The sequence below is a fragment of the Chlorocebus sabaeus genome, chromosome 18, assembly GCF_047675955.1.
Source record: "Chlorocebus sabaeus isolate Y175 chromosome 18, mChlSab1.0.hap1, whole genome shotgun sequence".
In the NCBI taxonomy this organism is placed as follows: Eukaryota; Metazoa; Chordata; class Mammalia; order Primates; family Cercopithecidae; genus Chlorocebus; species Chlorocebus sabaeus.
This window is the reverse complement of record NC_132921.1, coordinates 16,641,569-16,659,482: the sequence shown is the minus strand read 5'-3', so window position 1 is coordinate 16,659,482 and position 17,914 is coordinate 16,641,569. Positions and strand designations below refer to the sequence as shown.

Sequence of the window (17,914 nt, the reverse complement as noted above, 5' to 3'; positions counted from 1 at the left end):
TGAAAAATACTAAGCATTCCAGTTTTATTATATTATGAATTTAACAAATTTTTCTTTAAACCCACTTAATATAAAAATATCCAAATTCAACACATTTTAAATTTTATAAACCTCGGTAAAATAATTTTGAATTAAAGGAACAGAGGGGGCAAGTGCTGAAAAGTTCTCTTCTTTTGTCAGAAGCTACCACGGTGAGGTTGATGCGCGCAATGATGGTGGGATTAAAAACAATCAGCTTTAGGAGGAAGCATTTAATAAGTGTTATTCTGTATATACATTGCTGTGAGAAAATCCTCTATCAGACTAATATGGTCAAAATTATGCCTGATACACAAAATATAGTTTTTAAATTTGGTCGGTACAAATGACTACCTTAACTAAATTTGTACAGTGCGGCCTTTGTGTGAGACAACATGTAGTTATAAACAATCAGACAGAAATATAAGGGATAATATCAAATATTAGAGATAGTACAAATTCTATTTATGAGTTTGTACTCTCAATAAGCTGAAAGTTAGCGGAAGCTCTACATGTTGAAAACTCTGTAAAACATGGGGTAGGGAGGGAAGGAGAGAAAGAAAGATTTTTAAATGTTCATATGGATTTGACTCAGCAATCCCATTACTGGATATGTACCCAAAGGATTATAAATCATTCTACTATAAAGACACATGCACACCTATGTTTATTGCAGCAGTATTCACAGTAGCAAAGACTTGGAACCAACCCAAATGCCCAGCAATGATAGACTGGATAAAGAAAATGTGGTACATATACTCTATGGAATGCTATGCAGCCGTAAAAAAGGATGAGTTCACGTCCTTTGCAGGGACATGGATGAAGCTGGAAACCATCATTCTCAGCAAACTAACACAGGAGGAGAAAACCAAACACTGCATATTCTAACTCATAAGTGGGAGTTGAACAGTGAGAACACATGGACACAGGGAGGGAAACATCATACACCAGGGCCTGTCAGTGGGTTGGGGGAGCTAGGGGAGGGATAGCATTAGGAGAAATACCTAATGTAGATAATGGGTTGATGGGTGCAGCAAACCACCATGGCACGTGTATACCTATGTAAAAAACCTCACATTCTGCACATGTGCCCCAGAACTTAAAGTATAATAAAAATAAATATTTTTTAAAAAATGATGATGACATAGAGTTTTAGAGCTTATTTAAGTAAAACAGTGCTTTTTTACGTAAAATGACATTTCAAGAAATGTAGGAATAATCATTGGTAGGAAATGTTGATAGGTTTCATGATTCCAAAATTACAAAAAATAAGAGGAAAATCTGGTAGGTAAAACTTAATAAATATTAAATTAACACATGAATTGATGACCTAATTTGTATTGGCCCAAATGTTAAAATTATAGCTGCCCAGTCACTTCAGAAAGAGGCTTATTCATTCCATAAATCACAAAATAGTGCACAGGTTTTTTTTTTTTTTTTTTTTTTTTTTTTTTTGAGACGGAGTCTCGCTCTGTGGCCCAGGCTGGAGTGCAGTGGTGCGATCTCGGCTCACTGCAAGCCCCGCCTCCCGGGTTCCCGCCATTCTCCTGCCTCAGCCTCCCGAGTAGCTGGGACAACAGGCACGGGGCACCACGCCCGGCTCATTTTTTGTATTTTTAGTAGAGACGGGGTTTCACAGTGTTAGCCAGGATAGTCTCGATCTCCTAACCTCATGATCTGCCCCCCTCGGCCTCCCAAAGTGCTGAGATTACAGGTGTGAGTCACCGCGCCCGGCCAGTCCACAGGTATTCTGAGTTACACCATTGTACAGTGAAGATGGTGGTCACACTTCACTGACTATATTGAAAACTGTAGAGTTCCGCTGCTGAAATATGCTTTTCATTCAGTGTCAGACTGGGAGAGCTGTGCACTGAGGCATTAACATCCGTGTGTGGACTGACTACCGGACAAGCATGATTTAATCGGAAGCGATGTCACTATAGCATTTATGTAAATTGACACAGATTCCAAAATCCTGGTAAACCTAAGAGAAAATCAAGTTGTGGTAAAGAAAGAAAATGCAATAAAAATTAAAACCAAGTATGCCTGTTGATGTGCATTCAGAGTCATGGGGAGAATCAGCTTTAAGACACTAATGAACTTGGAATGGCAATTAGACACATTTATTGGGAAATAATATTTTTATTTTTAAAACCTCTTGCAAACTGTTCTCGTAACCTCTGATTCTAATGATTGCTTTCTTTGTGCCCTGTTTACAGGTGCTTCACGTTAACACTGCTTCAGGATATGGAAACTCTTCTAATAGTCAGGTAAAGACAATACGTTCTTTTAGAAAAAGAGATGGTGAGCCAGGTGCAGGGGCTCACGCCTGTAATACTAGAACTTTGGGAGGCTGAGGTGGGTGGATCACTGGAGCCCCGGAGTTCGAGACCAGCCTGGGCAACATGGCAAAACCCTATCTGTGCAAAATATACAAAAATTAGCTTATAGTCCCAGCTACTTGGGGGGTTATGGGGGGAGGTTAGCTTGAGCCCAAGAGATGGAGGTTGGAGAATGTGGAACTCTCCTTTCAAAGCTAAGAAACATACTTTATTCAGATTTCCAGATTGTGGATTTTTCAAGTAGAATTTTTGATAATTTACTTGTTATTTATTAATTTACTAACATTTTATTTACATATTGGCCATATTTTGGCAAGAAAGGATGACGTTAAATGTTTTGCCTTTTTCTTTGTATATTCATAGACAACTTACATTGGTAAAATTAATTATTTAATATATATATTATGCAAAATCATTATCTTCTGTTAACAATTTTATTTTAAGGCCAAGTATTTAGTAAATTATTTCATTTGATCACAGACACTATTTTGAGAAAGGGTAAGACATAGATGTATGTGGCCTTGTTTGCTGTTTTTAAAGTATTTTTAAAAATTCTTTTATGGTATAATATGCATGTTTTATTTTATGTGTAAATGAGATTATGCATATCTTTGCAGTCCAAAATTAAATTTTTATACATCTTTTTAATAACAGCCAGGGCTCCAGTCTCAACTGAAAAGAGTTTTTTCTGATATAAATGCATCCCACAAGGATTATGATCTCAGCATTGTGAATGGTCTTTTTGCGGAAAAAGTGTATGGCTTTCATAAGGTAGGTGAAACTGCCTCTGTTAGAAGGACCTGAATCTTGTTAAATCCATTATCTGAACAAAGGCTTGTGTCTTTTTACTGAGTCATACAAAGATGGTTTTGTTTCTCGTTGCTACTTATTATGTTCTCAGATGTCTTGAAAATATCACCATTTCCAAAGTTCAACTTTTTACCCAATTAATCTACATATTCAGGTTCACTAGATTGACAGGCTTCAAAACAGAAGAGAATGTGTCCATTGGTAGGGATGTCGAGCTGTAAATGGAATGGAGGAGCAGTCAGCCCATTTAGGGGTGTCCATGGCAGGAAACACATTCTGGGCTCCAGCAGTAATCCCACCTCAGCTTCCTGAGTAGCTGCGACCACAGGTGCATGCTACTATGCTCAGCTAAATTTTCTGTTGTTGAGAAAGGTTCTCTCTATGTTGCCCAGGTTGGTCTTGAACTCCTGAGGTTGGTCTTGAACTCTTGGGCTCAAGTGATCCTTTTGCTTCAGCCTCCCAAATTGCTGGAACTACAGGCATGAGCCATCTTGCCTGGCCAAATTTTATTTTTTATGTCGCTTAAGTTTTTTGTATTTTTTAAGAACATAGACAAGTCTTAGAAGGAGATCAACATGACATACTAGTTGGACTTTTCAAAAAAGTATAAATGCTTAGTGGCTTCTAGCTCTTGTAGAGTCTCTCTCTCTTTCTCTCTCTCTCTCTCTTTCTCTCTTTTAGACAGAGTCTGGCACTGTTGTCTGGGTTGGAGTGCATTGGCACAATCTTGGCTCACTACAGCCTCTGCCTCTCGGGTTCAAGCAATTCTCCTGCCTCAGCCTCCCAAGTAGCTGGGATTACAGGCATGTGCCACCATGTCCTGCTATTTTTTATTTTTTTATTTTTAGTAGAGACAGGGTTTTGCCATGTTGGCCAGGCTGGTCTCGAACTCTTGACCTCAGGTGATCTGCCCACATCAGCCACCCAAAGTGCTGGGATTACAGGCATGAGCCCCTATGTCTGGTCTGAGTTTCTTGGAAGTGGTAGAGAATAGCAACATCTATGTAACTATCCTGTCCCTTCCAACTGTTATCTTTATTCCTTGCTGACATCTTGCATGTATCAATCTCTTACACGTATCAACCTTTCTGGGCCATGGACTACTTTTTGTGTCAAAAACTACTCTTTGTGTCAAAGTGGATGGATGAATGGATGTGTGGATAGAAGAATGAATTAATCAGTAGACGAAAAGAGCTGTATCCAAGGAAATCACACACAAAGCTTGCATTAGAGAGCTAGTCTTATCCTGTGGATAGACAAAGGACAACTAGTGAATCTTCATTATTAGGATGAAAATCCTATAAACTTTAATAGGAAATCCACTAACAATACCTGGTTCATAATACATCTTTTTCTTCTAATTCTGAACATCTTTCCACAAAGATATATATGTGTATATTGGTTGAATTACTAATGTATTGATAAATTAGATCATTATGACTTTTTTAAAATTAAAAACAGCAAGTATTTCTTAGGCAACTATTATGTCCAAGGCAATGTGCTAGGTACTAGGAATAAAATCATAAGCAAGGCATATATAGTCTTAACTTTACAGAATTTGCTGTTTTGTGAAGGACTCAGACAATCTCAAAGGTAAAAAGGATGTATTATGATAACAGCTGTTAAGAAAAAAATCAAGGTAAACAGACTGTTAGAAACTGTAGGTGGGACCGGGCGCGGTAGTTCATGCCTATAATCCCAGCACTTTGGGAGGCTGAGGCGGGCGGATCACCTGAGGTCAGGAATTCAAAACCAGCTTGACCAACATGGTGAAACCCCACCTCTAAAAATACAAAAATTAGGCGGACATGGTGGCAGGCACCTGTAATCCCAGCTACTTGGGAAGCTGAGGCAGGAGAATCGCTTGAACCCAGGAGGCAGAGGTTGCAGTGAGCCGAGATCGCGCTATTGCACTTCAGCCTGCAAGGGGACGAGAGTGAGACATCATCTCAAAAAAAGAAAAAAAAAAAAAAGAAAGAAAATGTACGTGGAATCTAGAGAAGATATCTGTCAAGGACAGACAGCCATACTTGGAACTAGAAAATGGGTAAGACATAATCATGAGGTATATGGGCCATTTCAGGCAGAAGGAACGTTGTTCAAACACCTCTAGTAAGAGATGACACATGGCATTTTTGAGAAACTGTCACGAATGTGGTATGGTGGAAGAGCAGACTAAGGAGAAAGTGGCTATGACGTAAGCAGGGTGGGGATCAGCAGAGCCTTGTCGGCAAGGTTCAAGGGCTTGGGCTTTGTCTTGAGTGCAATAACGTAGCCTTGAAAAATTTGCAGTAGGAAGGGATGACACAGGTAAGGGAGACTAGTTAGGAGGCTATTGAGTTATTTAATACGAGAAAGCAGTGGTAAAAGGGTGGACGTTATCTATTCTCTATTAGCCTCCTCAAATCCATTTCAGATAAACTTAAGTTTAAACAGAGTATTTGCTGTACAAATTCAACTTCAAATTCACCAGATCCCCTTCCAGCCCAATTTCCATATATCCCTATATTTACATACTTATCTTTGAGGCAGAGTTGAACCTTTGAATAAAGCAGTGAAAATAAAAAGTTCAAAAATACATTTCTTATAGACTTAGTTGGTGATGATTTGTAAATACAAGACGTGTATTCTTTGTAGGACTACATTGACTGTGCCGAAAAATTATACGATGCCAAAGTGGAGCGAGTTGACTTTACAAATCATTTAGAAGACACTAGACGTAAAATTAATAAGTGGGTTGAAAGTGAAACACATGGTGAGTATTGAAATACCCTATTTTTCTACAAGATTTGTCAGTTATACGTTAATACTGAGAACAAAAGCTGGGAGTCTTTTGTACACACATGGAAGAGCTCCTAGTTCAAAGTAATGATTGCTGCCACTTAAAATTGCTTTAGTATTTGTCTGCAATGTGGTTTTGAATAATTTGAATAATTTGAATGCTTTGCACTTTTCAGAAGTTCAGTCTTTTACATTTTCTCATTTCATTGGTAAAACCTTCAGGACAAACATATTATTGTGACCATTTCATAAATTAATAACAAGCTGAGTTAATTTGATAAATTGACCTCAATATCTCACCCTAGTTAGTGAACAAAAACTAAGTTATTATTTTATTGACATTACTTTCAATGACCACATTACTATTTTCAATGACCAGAGCATAGCATTTCATTTAATAATCAACCTATTTTTGAAAGATAGGGTGGATTTTCGTACTTTATTATTCCTTTATGGACCGAATCTTATTCAAGTTATAACATTCTACCGTCAAAGAAATATATTTTCATAACATTGCTTTTTCCAAGGATGTATAGTATATCTCTTATTTTAAAATGTTCTTTAATTACCAAAATAATTTATGTAACAAAGGTAGTACCTTCCAGAAAAAGTACAGCTCTTTATTGGTAAGTCTCTGTCACAACTAAAAACTGAATTCCAGCTAATGTTCTGGTTTAGTGCAAAGCAAATAAAGAAATTTATTAATCCTTGCTTTGTTCATCAACCAATTCCAAAGCTACTAGTTGTTTCATTACCTAAGGGCTGGCCTTGATTTGTACTCTAAACATTGTACCTGCATTTACTGAGCCTAGCTGTGCCTCAGAAACATGAGCTAAATATATCTTGCACTTTAAATGCAAACTTTCAGCAGCATACACTTAGTCCTGGGACTAAGAATGCAGTGTATAAACTTTCTTTTTATTCATTCATTCCTCATTATATTCATAGTGGGTTACTTTGATGTTTAGCCATTACATGTTTCAAATATAACACTTATAAATCAAGAGAAACTATGTAATTATTCCTTTTCTAAAAGCTAGGTGGGATTCTATTTAGTATTTAATATAAGGGTATCAGATTGCTAACAACTTTTTCTATTTAGAGTAGTTATTTCTCTGTCCTCCTTTCTCGTGCAAATCTATGCATAATTACTCTAGTTTTTCATAAGCGTATGTACTCAACATTTATTTGAGGAAACCCTTTAAAATGTTGCCAGTATTCTAAACAACCCTACCCAGGTCTTGAAGCCCACATCCTCTACACAATACCAGAACCATCCTTTTGAAAGGCAAATCAGATTCATCATGACCATGACCTTTCTTGTCTTTCAATGAATCCTGAGCAATTATTTTCCATCACCTTCAAAATAATACAAAATTCTTACCAGACATTCAAGCCTCTTCATTATCAGGCCCTTGCTTCCAATCTTGCTAACTTATTCTCCCTGACAGATACACCTTGCCCTTCCAGGCTTCTGTGCCTTTGAATAAATAGTCTCTGCTTTATGGAAGCTCTCCCTGCTCCCCACTGTCCTTCAGCTAAAGCAGATAACCACAGAAAAAGTTGGGTGCCTTTAATCTGTGCTCTCACAGTGCACTGAGATCAGACCTCGATGTTACTGGTGGGTTACAACTGCTCTTCGGATGTTGACGCTTCTGTGCTGGACTGGGAGCTCAATGATGGCACAGGCTATGTCTTTCACATTTGTAATTCAAATATGCAGAATAGTGCATAGCGTCCAGCAAAAATCTCGTTACTGTGGAATGAAGGAGGGCATTACCCTTTCAATGGATTGAAGTACTGTAGTAGCAAAAGGTGACCTAGTCAATGCAGTAAAGGCATTTTGGTACCTATGAGCAGGGACTCTGGGGTTGTCTTCCTGGGTTGGAATCCTATTGCTATCATTTTCTTGTTGTGTGTCTTAATCTCTTTGTGCGTTAACTTCATCAACAGGAAATGGAAACAATAATAGTGCCTACCTCACAGGGATTATGTGAGGATTAAACCAAAGATTGCATCTAAAGGGCTTAGAAAGTGCTGGACACATTAATTGCTCATAGGTTATTCTTAATATTCTTATTGGTGTTATTATGTGATAAGAAAAAAACTTCATACCAATTAATGGTCTTTTAAATCATTTTAAAAATCATATTAAAATAAACCTTTCTCCCCTCAATTTTTTTTTTTTTCCAAAAGGCAAAATCAAGAACGTGATTGGTGACGGTGGCATCAGCTCATCTGCTGTAATGGTGCTGGTGAACGCTGTGTACTTCAAAGGCAAGTGGCAATCAGCCTTCACCAGGAGTGAAACCACAAATTGCCGTTTCAAATCTCCCAAGGTATGTTGTCAATCTCCTGTTTAATTTAGAATTTTTCCTCAATAGTATTCCTTTGCAGGACTGTGATAGTTACATAGTAAACTCTGGATTCACCGTTTTTAACTCATTTCTTCTTTTGCATTACCAATATTGTATGGTCAGTTGCTTGACAAAGCAAACTTTCTATTTTCCCCGTCATGCAGGCTATGAAACATCGCCAAAGGTGTCTTGTAAATTGGTATTCTTTAAAATACATTCAAAATTGAAAGAAGTGGCATGAATGTGTCTTAAGATATTATAATTGGAGACCTATAAGAAAACATATGACAAAAGTGTATTTTTCATTTTTCATTATTTTAACCATGGGGTCTGCACTTAAAATCATTTACTATCAATGATTTTCCCGAGTCACAGTAGGAAATGTGTTTTCTTTTACAAGGGGAAAAGCTATGTTTAGTAAAGGTATGCATTTCCAAGAATAAGCCATATGTATTTCTTCACTTAGTTCTGTTTTTGATCTAAAACATCTTATTACCAACCTTTATAAAACATATATTCTTGGGTTTTAAAACCAGTTTGTACACAGTAATCTTTGTACAGCAGAAACAACAAAGCTCTTGCAGCCAGGAATATTGTGTTAGGGTTCCTGCCTTGCTTCACAGAAGCTGCATTCCTGTTTCCTGTGTTATTCTTTTCTCCTATTTTTTTTTTTTTTATTTTAAAAAGCATTACTATAGAATAACATTGTTTTAAACACTCTCCCTGCTGGTCCACACACCCTATGTAATGTAGCTGTAACAGACAGCTTGTAATGTAACACGCTATGGAATCTGGATCTCTGATGTCAATGTTAGTTCTATCATATTAAAAATTGGTAACATAATCTCTTCAGCATAACCCAGATATGTGATTCTTCCCCTGCCCCCGTGAGACATCCTGTCTGTCACATCCCAGTCCCCATGTGTATCAGGCTCAATTCTGCGGACCTGTCTCACTAAGCAGATAGATTTCATGTATGTTCTTTCTGAGGATTGGACTCTAAGTCAAAAAAGGCAACCTTTCCAGAGAGAGAAGGGCCTTTGGTTCAAGGACAGAGAATTATCTGTCCTCCTCATGTAGGATGTTTTTTCCTAAAAGGGGATATTACAGAAATGTTGACAAGTTTGCAGATTATAACATCACTAGGAGAAAGTTTATTGTACCTCAATGGTGTCTCTAAATCTATAAATGATATTCTCAAGATAAGAGCTACCTTTTTTTTTTTTTTTTTTTTTTTTTTTTTTTTTTGCCCTGGTGAATTTGAAGGACATTATCAAATACCTTGCAGGAATTTTTATTTTTCCAAGACCTCATGCTTAAATTGTGTTTTTTGTTGTTGTTGTTGTTGTTGTTGTTTGTTTTTTGAGACAGGGTCTCACTCTGTTGCCCAGGCTGGAGTGCAGTGGTGGAATCACTGCTCACTCTAGCCTTGACTTCTTGGGCTCAGGTGATCCTCCCACCTCAGCTTCCCAAGTAGCTGGGACTACAGGCATGTTCCACCACACCCAGCTATTTTTTTTTTATTTTTGATTTTTAGTGGAGATGCGGTCTCGCCATGTTGCTCAGGCTGGTCTTGAGCTCCCAGGCTCAAGTAGTTTGCCTGGACCTCCCAAAGTGCTGGGATTACAGGCATGAGCCACTGTACCTGGTCTTAAATTGTGTAATTTTGTTAGTACTAGTCTGTATTTTACTTCTGAGAAGAGAAAAAAAAACCTGTAGCATTCATTTTTCACTTTAATGTTATTTAGTACATTTTCATTACTTATTACAGAGACTTTTCAGTTAAAAGACTGAGTGCAAGGCAATGTTCCAAGTGCTAGACATATTAATTCACGTAATCCTCGCAACAATCCTGTATAGCAGGGATTATAGTCACTCCCATTCAATAAATGAGGAAATGGAGGCACAGAGAGGCACAGTAACTCACCCAAGGTCACACAGTTATTTTAAACTCAAGGAATCAAACTTGAAGTCGTGGCTTTACCACTAAGATTTGCACCAATGCAACCACCGTTAGTAACTTGCCAGGAAAAAATCTGCAGGATCAACTGAGCAATCATTTATTGACCAAGTACAATATTCTTATATGTATTTGGTTAATAAGTAAAATGAAGTGGGATTATAAATAATTTTTTGTGACTTGACTTTCAGTGCTCTGGGAAGTCAGTGGCCATGATGCACCAGGAGCGGAAGTTCAATTTGTCTGTTATTGAGGACCCATCAATGAAGGTTCTTGAGCTCAGATACAATGGTGGCATAAACATGTACGTTCTGCTGCCTGAGAATGACCTCTCTGAAGTAAGTTACGACTGTCATTTTCACTACTGGGAAATAAGACTTTTGGGATACTGCTGATTCAGTTTTCATTGATAAACTGCAATATTTCAGGGTATTGAGATATTACAGACTTACCTGCTTGTTAATTGATTTGACAAATATTTAAGGAGTACCTAGTACGAGCCAGACACCATTATAGTTGCTGAGATTGACTTAACTCAGTTTAGCATAATTTTAGTTGAATACTGATCAAGTTGGAACCCTCTCAAATGTCAGCTATGGAATTAAAAAGACATGAGTTTAGGTATTTTTGGTGTTCGGTCATGAATACAGTCTTTTATGTGTTATTGAAATTTTGCTAGACTGAGCATCTTTAGGCAGGTAGGATGTGATAGAGACCTGAGCCTTTGAGAATTAAAATGTATGATCTCACTGTAATTGCACAAGAGGGTCTCCCTGCCTATTACACAGGAAAAATCAAGTCACTGAGGGCACAGCATTGTAGTAAAGAGAGTTTAATTGATGCGAAGCCGACCATGCCACCTGGGAGATGAGATCACTACTACTCAAATCAATCTCCCTGAAGGTTTGGAGGTTAGGAGTTTTCAAGGATAGTTTGGCAGGCAGGGGTCTAGGGAATAAGTGCTGTTGATTGGGTGGGGATGTAATCACAAGCGTGTGTAAAACTGTTCTCCTGCACTGAGTCCACCTCTGGACTCTGTGGGGGCCACAGGACCGGTTGAGTCATGAGTCATGAGTCCGAGTGGAGTTAGTGTCAGAAATGTAAAAGTCTGAAAAGACATTTCAAAAGGCCAGTCTTAGGTTCTACAATAGTGATATTATCTACAAGAGTCATTGGTGGAGTTATAAATTTTATGGCCTCCATAACAATGATTGGTTAATGTTTACTATGCCTACATCGTGGCGGAATTCAGGCCTCTCTCATAATTATAACCGTGTGGTCTTTCATTAGTTTTACAAAGGTGGTTTAGTTTTGGGAAGGGCTATTATGATTCTTGCTTTACATTTAAACTATAAACTAAATTTCTTCCAAAGTTAGCTTAGCCTATGCCAAAGAATGACCAACAACAGCTTGGAGGTTAGCAGCAAGATGGAGTCAACTATGTCAGATTTCCTACTGCTGTAATTTTGCAAAGGCAGTTTCATCACTCCATGCTGCTGTGTCTCAAGTGAAAAGCAGAGTTTAGGGACTGCCCTGTGACTGATGTAGCAGGAGAAATGGACCAACACAGTGCAATGGGAAGACGGTGGGGGCCGTGCAAGCCAGACACCACCACTGTATCTCAAAGTCTGATCTTTTTTCAGTCCTTTTTCTGCTTTTCCTCCTCCTGAACTTGGCTCTTTGAGTTTGATCTGCAATCTCAGAGGCCTGGACTCATCTCTCTTCTCTATTCTCTCATTAAAAAAGAATAATAGGTGCCATTTATTTAGCACCTACTACATCCCAGGCCATGTGCTCTGAGCTTCATTTACATTATCTTGTTTGATATTTACAGCAAGCATGGGAGATAGGGAAGGGAGGTTGATAGAATTTAGTCAATTTTTCTGATAGACACATATGTGTAGGTATGCATATTTGTGTGTATGTATGTGCACACACATATATGTATGTCAGCTACACTGAAAAGTTACAACTACACTTAAAAGTATTTGTTTTGTTTTGACTTGGACAATAATGAATATTTGCTGTGGACTAACAGGACAGTGGAATGAATATAAAGAAATAGACATGCCTACTATCCAAGGGACATTACTATGATTTAAAAACATAACTTTAAAGCTTTGGAATGACACTTTCTACATAGACAAAGATTACTAAATTTTAGCAATAACTTTCTTTCATCACATTTTCATCTAAATTGTTTTGACATGAGAAGCAAGAGAAATGTCATAAAATTGGTACTATTAAATCTAAAGTATGACCATATAAAATATTGGTCCTCATATTAAATTTATCATTCACTTGATAATCTTCATAATAATCAGATTTTAGCCTACAGCAATTAGTTTAACTTGAAATAATCTGCAACAGAAAAAGTAGCCCAAAGTAAGCTAACAATATAGTTTTGTTCTTGCACTTACTGTCTGAATTTTCCTTTTCTGTAATAGATTTACCTAATAATGTTCAAATCTGACTATTATAAACCTACATACTATACAATCTTAAATACCTGCATAATCCTTCATAACCAGAAGATAATGATGAGGAAGTTGGATCTCAGTGCACTAAATGAAAAAAAAATTCCATCCGGGTAAAATTATATTACAGATTAACCACAAAACTGGATAATTAACACAAAAAATTCAAATTAGATTAAATTTGATTGTATAAATTTAGGTCCTTGATAAGAATACAAGTTAAATTTAATATCAGTAAAAAGTTGTTTAAGATTGAAGTTGAGCCTGAATTTGAGAAGAAATGTCCTTATGTAAGATTTCTAAACAATGTGTATGAAAAATCTTCTTATTCTAAATTGAGAATTTGTGATCAATTCTCAGTATTCAAGAGCTGGTGAATTGGCTTTGTGAATTGTTTGTAGGCAGCGATGCTGCTGGAGAGAGAGAGATAAGGACTTTTCTAGCTGCGTAACTAAGGTTCCTTGCTTTGCCTTCAGGCATATCGAACTACAGCCTCCTGCACTTCAGTTGCCTCATCTGTTGAGAACAAGAAATTGATCTGATACAGTATGGGTAACTGTACTGGGAGATATTGATCACCCAAACCTTCGAGGCTGGAGCTCTGGGCTCCTTCCCTCAGGCCACATGGGGTCCCTTTGGTTTACTCCATTAAGCTCTGCAAACATTACTTTATCTATCTTTCACGATGAGGAGATGGCTAGGAAACACTAATTTAAATGACCACTGGGCTCCTTTCTCCCTCTGATGGTCTCAAATTCCCAGGTTCCTTCACCTATCTTTTGCTCCACTTTAGTTGTATCTGCTCATGGGTGAACAGAGAGTGGAATTGCCCTAAGATGTAAATAAATCATGCCTTCTCCTAGTAGAGCAAATTAAACATTGGATTTGTTAAAAAGTACTTGAACTATTCATTTTAATCATATTCTGTTTCAAGACTTTCAAGGACCCATTCATGTACTTGAACACAAATATCCAGGAAGGGATAAATTATAGAAAACTATGTATCTTTGTAGCTATTGTTTCATCTATCACTTAACCATATGATTCTAAATTATCTTTGAATTATTTTTACAGATTGAAAACAAACTGACCTTTCAGAATCTAATGGAATGGACCAATCCAAGGCGAATGACCTCTAAGTATGTTGAGGTATTTTTTCCTCAGTTCAAGATAGAGAAGAATTATGAAATGAAACAATATTTGAGACCCCTAGGGCTGAAAGATATCTTTGATGAATCCAAAGCAGATCTCTCTGGGATTGCTTCAGGGGGTCGTCTGTATATATCAAGACTGATGCACAAATCTTACATAGAGGTCAATGAGGAGGGCACCGAGGCTACTGCTGCCACAGGAAGTAATATTGTAGAAAAGCAACTCCCTGAGTCCACGCTGTTTAGAGCCGACCACCCATTCCTATTTGTCATCAGGAAAGATGACATCATCTTATTCAGTGGCAAAGTTTCTTGCCCTTGAAAATCCAATTGGTTTCTATTACAGCAGTCCCCACAACATCAAAGAACCACCACAAGTCAATAGATTTGAGTTTAATTGGAAAAATGTGGTGTTTCCTTTGAGTTTATTTCTTCCTACCATTGGTCAGCAGATGACACTGGTGACTTGTCCCTTCCTAGACACCTGGTTGATTGTCCTGATCCCTGCTCTTAGCATTCCACCACCATGTGCCTCGCCCATTTCTAATTTCATTGTCTTTCTTCCCACACTCGTTTCTTCCCCATGACCCATCTGGAAATTATGGAGAGTGCTCAACTGGGAAGGAGAATGTAGAAGTAGCCCTAGGGATCCTTTTTGAAACTCTACAGTTATTGCAGATATTCTAGCTTCATTGTAAACAATCTAGGAAATAATCCCAGCTGCTTTCTAGAAATAAGTGTGAAGGATAAATTTTTGTTGTTGACCTATGAAGATATTAGAGTTTACCTTCATACGTTTGATTTTAAATCAATGTATAATCTAGATGGTAAAAAATATAGAATTGGGAATGAGGACAACCAAAATATTTCATTAATGCTTTCAATTGACAAATTTTGGCCTTTCTTTGATAAGACTTAAAATGTACATAGTTTTTTCAAATATTAAAGATCTTTTAACTGTTGGCAGTTGTGATTTACAGAATCATATTTCATATGCTGTGTAGTTTATAAGTTTTTTCTCTATTTATCAGAATAAAGAAATACAACATACCTGTACAGTGTGATTGTTTTCCTCTGACCAATTGTAGGACAACGAGGCCTTTCTTTGTTTTCTAGGCAAAGCAAGCAAGCAAGCAAGCAAGAATTCTTTTATAATATGTTTGATTTGATTCAATGTGGCTCATTTATTACACATAAAATTGCTTATACAGATACATAGATTGATGAACTAATTTTAAATAGTAGGATTTAGATTCATGAGGGAAAATGATTTGTATATATGAATTTTTATAATAAACCATCTGTAATTTTATAAACAGAAGAAAAATAAATAGAGAGTCAGTGGATCATGCTGAACTTGCTTATGAATTTGTAAACAATGAGAGTCCACTGAATTATATTTTCATCAAAAAAGACTTTTACCTGAATAGGAACCGTATAAATCAATGATAACCTATTGCATGGCTCTGCAGTGCTTAATACCAGACCTGGCAGATACCTAATTTTCAACAAATACTGTGGAATCTAAAAATATGATATAAATGAGTAAATTTGACATGACTTGAAATATGTAGAAAATCTCTTGACCAAAATAATTTAACCACTAACCTGCAGCACCCAAACTATTACATCTTTCAGGGACGTTTATGGAGAGTGAATTTAAGTGGCATGTTTTGAGAGAGGAATTGATTTTTCTGATTACCGTTCCTGTCTACTACCGTTCAAAGCATGACCTTAGGAAACAGGTGATGGGAACATGTATTCAGATGGTGGCCATATTGTGTTGGGGGTTGGGTATCAACACAGGGACTTGGGGAGACCACAAACATTCACACCATAGCATAGCGTTCACACCAAACTAAATACAAACTTGCCTTGCAATTTTGGTTGGTTGGTCCTGCCCATATGTCCACCTCATGTTTAAGGGTCCTAACTTATTCAGAGAATGGCTATATTGTGTAGTCACGATCTAGGCTTTAGATCATGAAAGTGGAACTTTCATAAGCTTGAAACAGCTTCTGAAACTGTGGTGCCTGTGGAATCATCGACCTTTTCTGTTGAATGTTGTCAAACATCAGGTTCAATGGTAGCAAATGTAACATCTGTTCAGCTCCTCTCTTACCATTGAAATTCGTGCTTCCTGGGACAGGATTCATGTCTGACTTGTTTATTATCCTCACAGTCCCAGAGCAATACTTGATATATGGTAGGCACTCAGTATATTTTTAGAATAAATATACTCATTAGTTTCAGAAACATGATTTGAGATGGAAAGACCACTTTAGTATAAGGCCATGTCACTGACCTTGTAATGGATTCCTTTCTATACAAATATGACTTTTCATCTTTCAGCGTCATAATTCTTTAATCTGTTTATTAACCACAAATATTTGCAGGGTACTTCTCCTCTTTTTCAAAATTCCTTCTACATGTAATTCCATACAGTCACATGGCTTCAATAATTGCTGATGACAACTACCTATATGCTTAACTTCATCCTGATTCACAATTGCCTCCTGGTAAATCCACCTGAATATCCTAGAGTGAAACTAAGCATATCTAAGAGGAAATATTCATTTCCTTGAGTTTGTTAGACAGTCTTTGGTGCTCATTTTGGTTCATTGTCTAAAACTCAAGAATGAAACATCAAGATGATGCTTGTATCTTCCTTCTTTTTCACAATGGAACTGTTTATTGGTGTTACCATGAAAACTACTCTTGAATATATCCCTTTTTCTTCTTTTTCATCAACACTGACCTTGTTGAGGCTGCATTTCTTCTCTAGATTGGTCTTGTATTTGATCTACCTGTCTCTTGTGACTCTTAGTTTTCTCTGACTTTTCAACTTAAAGTTGTGAGGATATTCTATGTTTTCATCTATAAATGCCAGTTTTCTACCTAAAACACAGATCAGATTAAGTTCATATTCTTATAAAACACTGACAGCCCTTCACCCTCTCAGGATAGAGTCTAAACTTCCTAGTACGATATTCAAAGCCTTCCCACAATGTTACACCATCTTCCTTTTCCTATTTGTTTTTGCCACTCCCTGCCAAAGACTCTAACCTGAAGGTACCTTGTACTATTTGGAAACCAAATCCACTACTCTCACATTGCTTAGCGTGTCCCATCTGACTGGGATGCTCTCTCTATCTTTGTTTGATAAGACTCGTTTAGTTGTTCAAGAAACTGGCCATGTTCACGTTCTCTGTATAGCTTTCCACTCAGCTGGACTCAAAGAACACATTGTGCATCCTTGCATGAGAGCTGGGTTCAGATTTCTTGCCATGTCCTGTTTGTGTGTGTGCATGTTTATATGTGTATGTGTGTGCATGTGTGTGGGGTGGTATCTCACTAGATAATAAACTCTTTAAGGACAGAAAATGGCATGTGGTAGGTATCCCTTTCTCATTTTAAATGAAAAAACTCCCTTAGAGTCCTAAGAAAGAAACAAAATCAGAGTACAAGTGCAGACTGTATCCAGCCCTAATTCCCACCTCCACCACCAGAGGCTCCTGAGAACTTTCTGTGTCCTGCTAGTCACATGCCAAAGCCCGTATGAAGGCATAATCCATATTTCCGAAGTGGGAGAAGAAGTACTACTGGATCTTCGGTTATTAGAGGGGTAGGAAGAAGTGTGTTTCTTTCCTCTCTCAATGCTCAGGCGAAGCATTACTGTTATCATCTTCACCATCATTTTCTTCATTGCCATTCCTGCTTTATCACTTATAAAACACTTTCCCAGGCTTCATCTCAATTGTCAGTACACTTGTGTAAGGTCGGAGTGACTATGATTATTATTGTTATTCCTATTTCATAAGAAAAATAATGTTCAGAGAGGCAAGGCAATTTCCCAGGATCATGTGTGCTGTTTCCATCATAACATGCTCACTTGTGCCTCAGCTGTGCTCCGAGTCCTCTCATCTCATGCCCCAGATGTCACATGGCTCACTTCTTCCCTGGCATTCCTACTGACTGATCAAGCATCGCTGATGACCTCAGCTTTTCCTGGAACACC

General features: G+C 37.5%; 1 protein-coding gene across 2 annotated transcripts in view; it reads left to right on the top strand.

Moving 5' to 3' along the window:
• The window catches only part of SERPINB7 (serpin family B member 7), a 28,014-nt gene extending 13,070 nt beyond the window's left edge, over nucleotides 1–14,944 (top strand). For both annotated transcript variants that reach the window (XM_008013848.3, XM_008013849.3), the window contains exons 3-8: nucleotides 2,238–2,288; nucleotides 3,015–3,131; nucleotides 5,808–5,925; nucleotides 8,148–8,290; nucleotides 10,460–10,606; nucleotides 13,820–14,944. In XM_008013848.3, coding sequence (XP_008012039.1) covers nucleotides 2,238–2,288; nucleotides 3,015–3,131; nucleotides 5,808–5,925; nucleotides 8,148–8,290; nucleotides 10,460–10,606; nucleotides 13,820–14,218 — 975 coding nt within the window. In that variant the 3' untranslated portion in view covers nucleotides 14,219–14,944. The remainder of the gene's footprint in view (nucleotides 1–2,237; nucleotides 2,289–3,014; nucleotides 3,132–5,807; nucleotides 5,926–8,147; nucleotides 8,291–10,459; nucleotides 10,607–13,819) is intronic.
• Nucleotides 14,945–17,914: the final 2,970 nt, after the last annotated feature.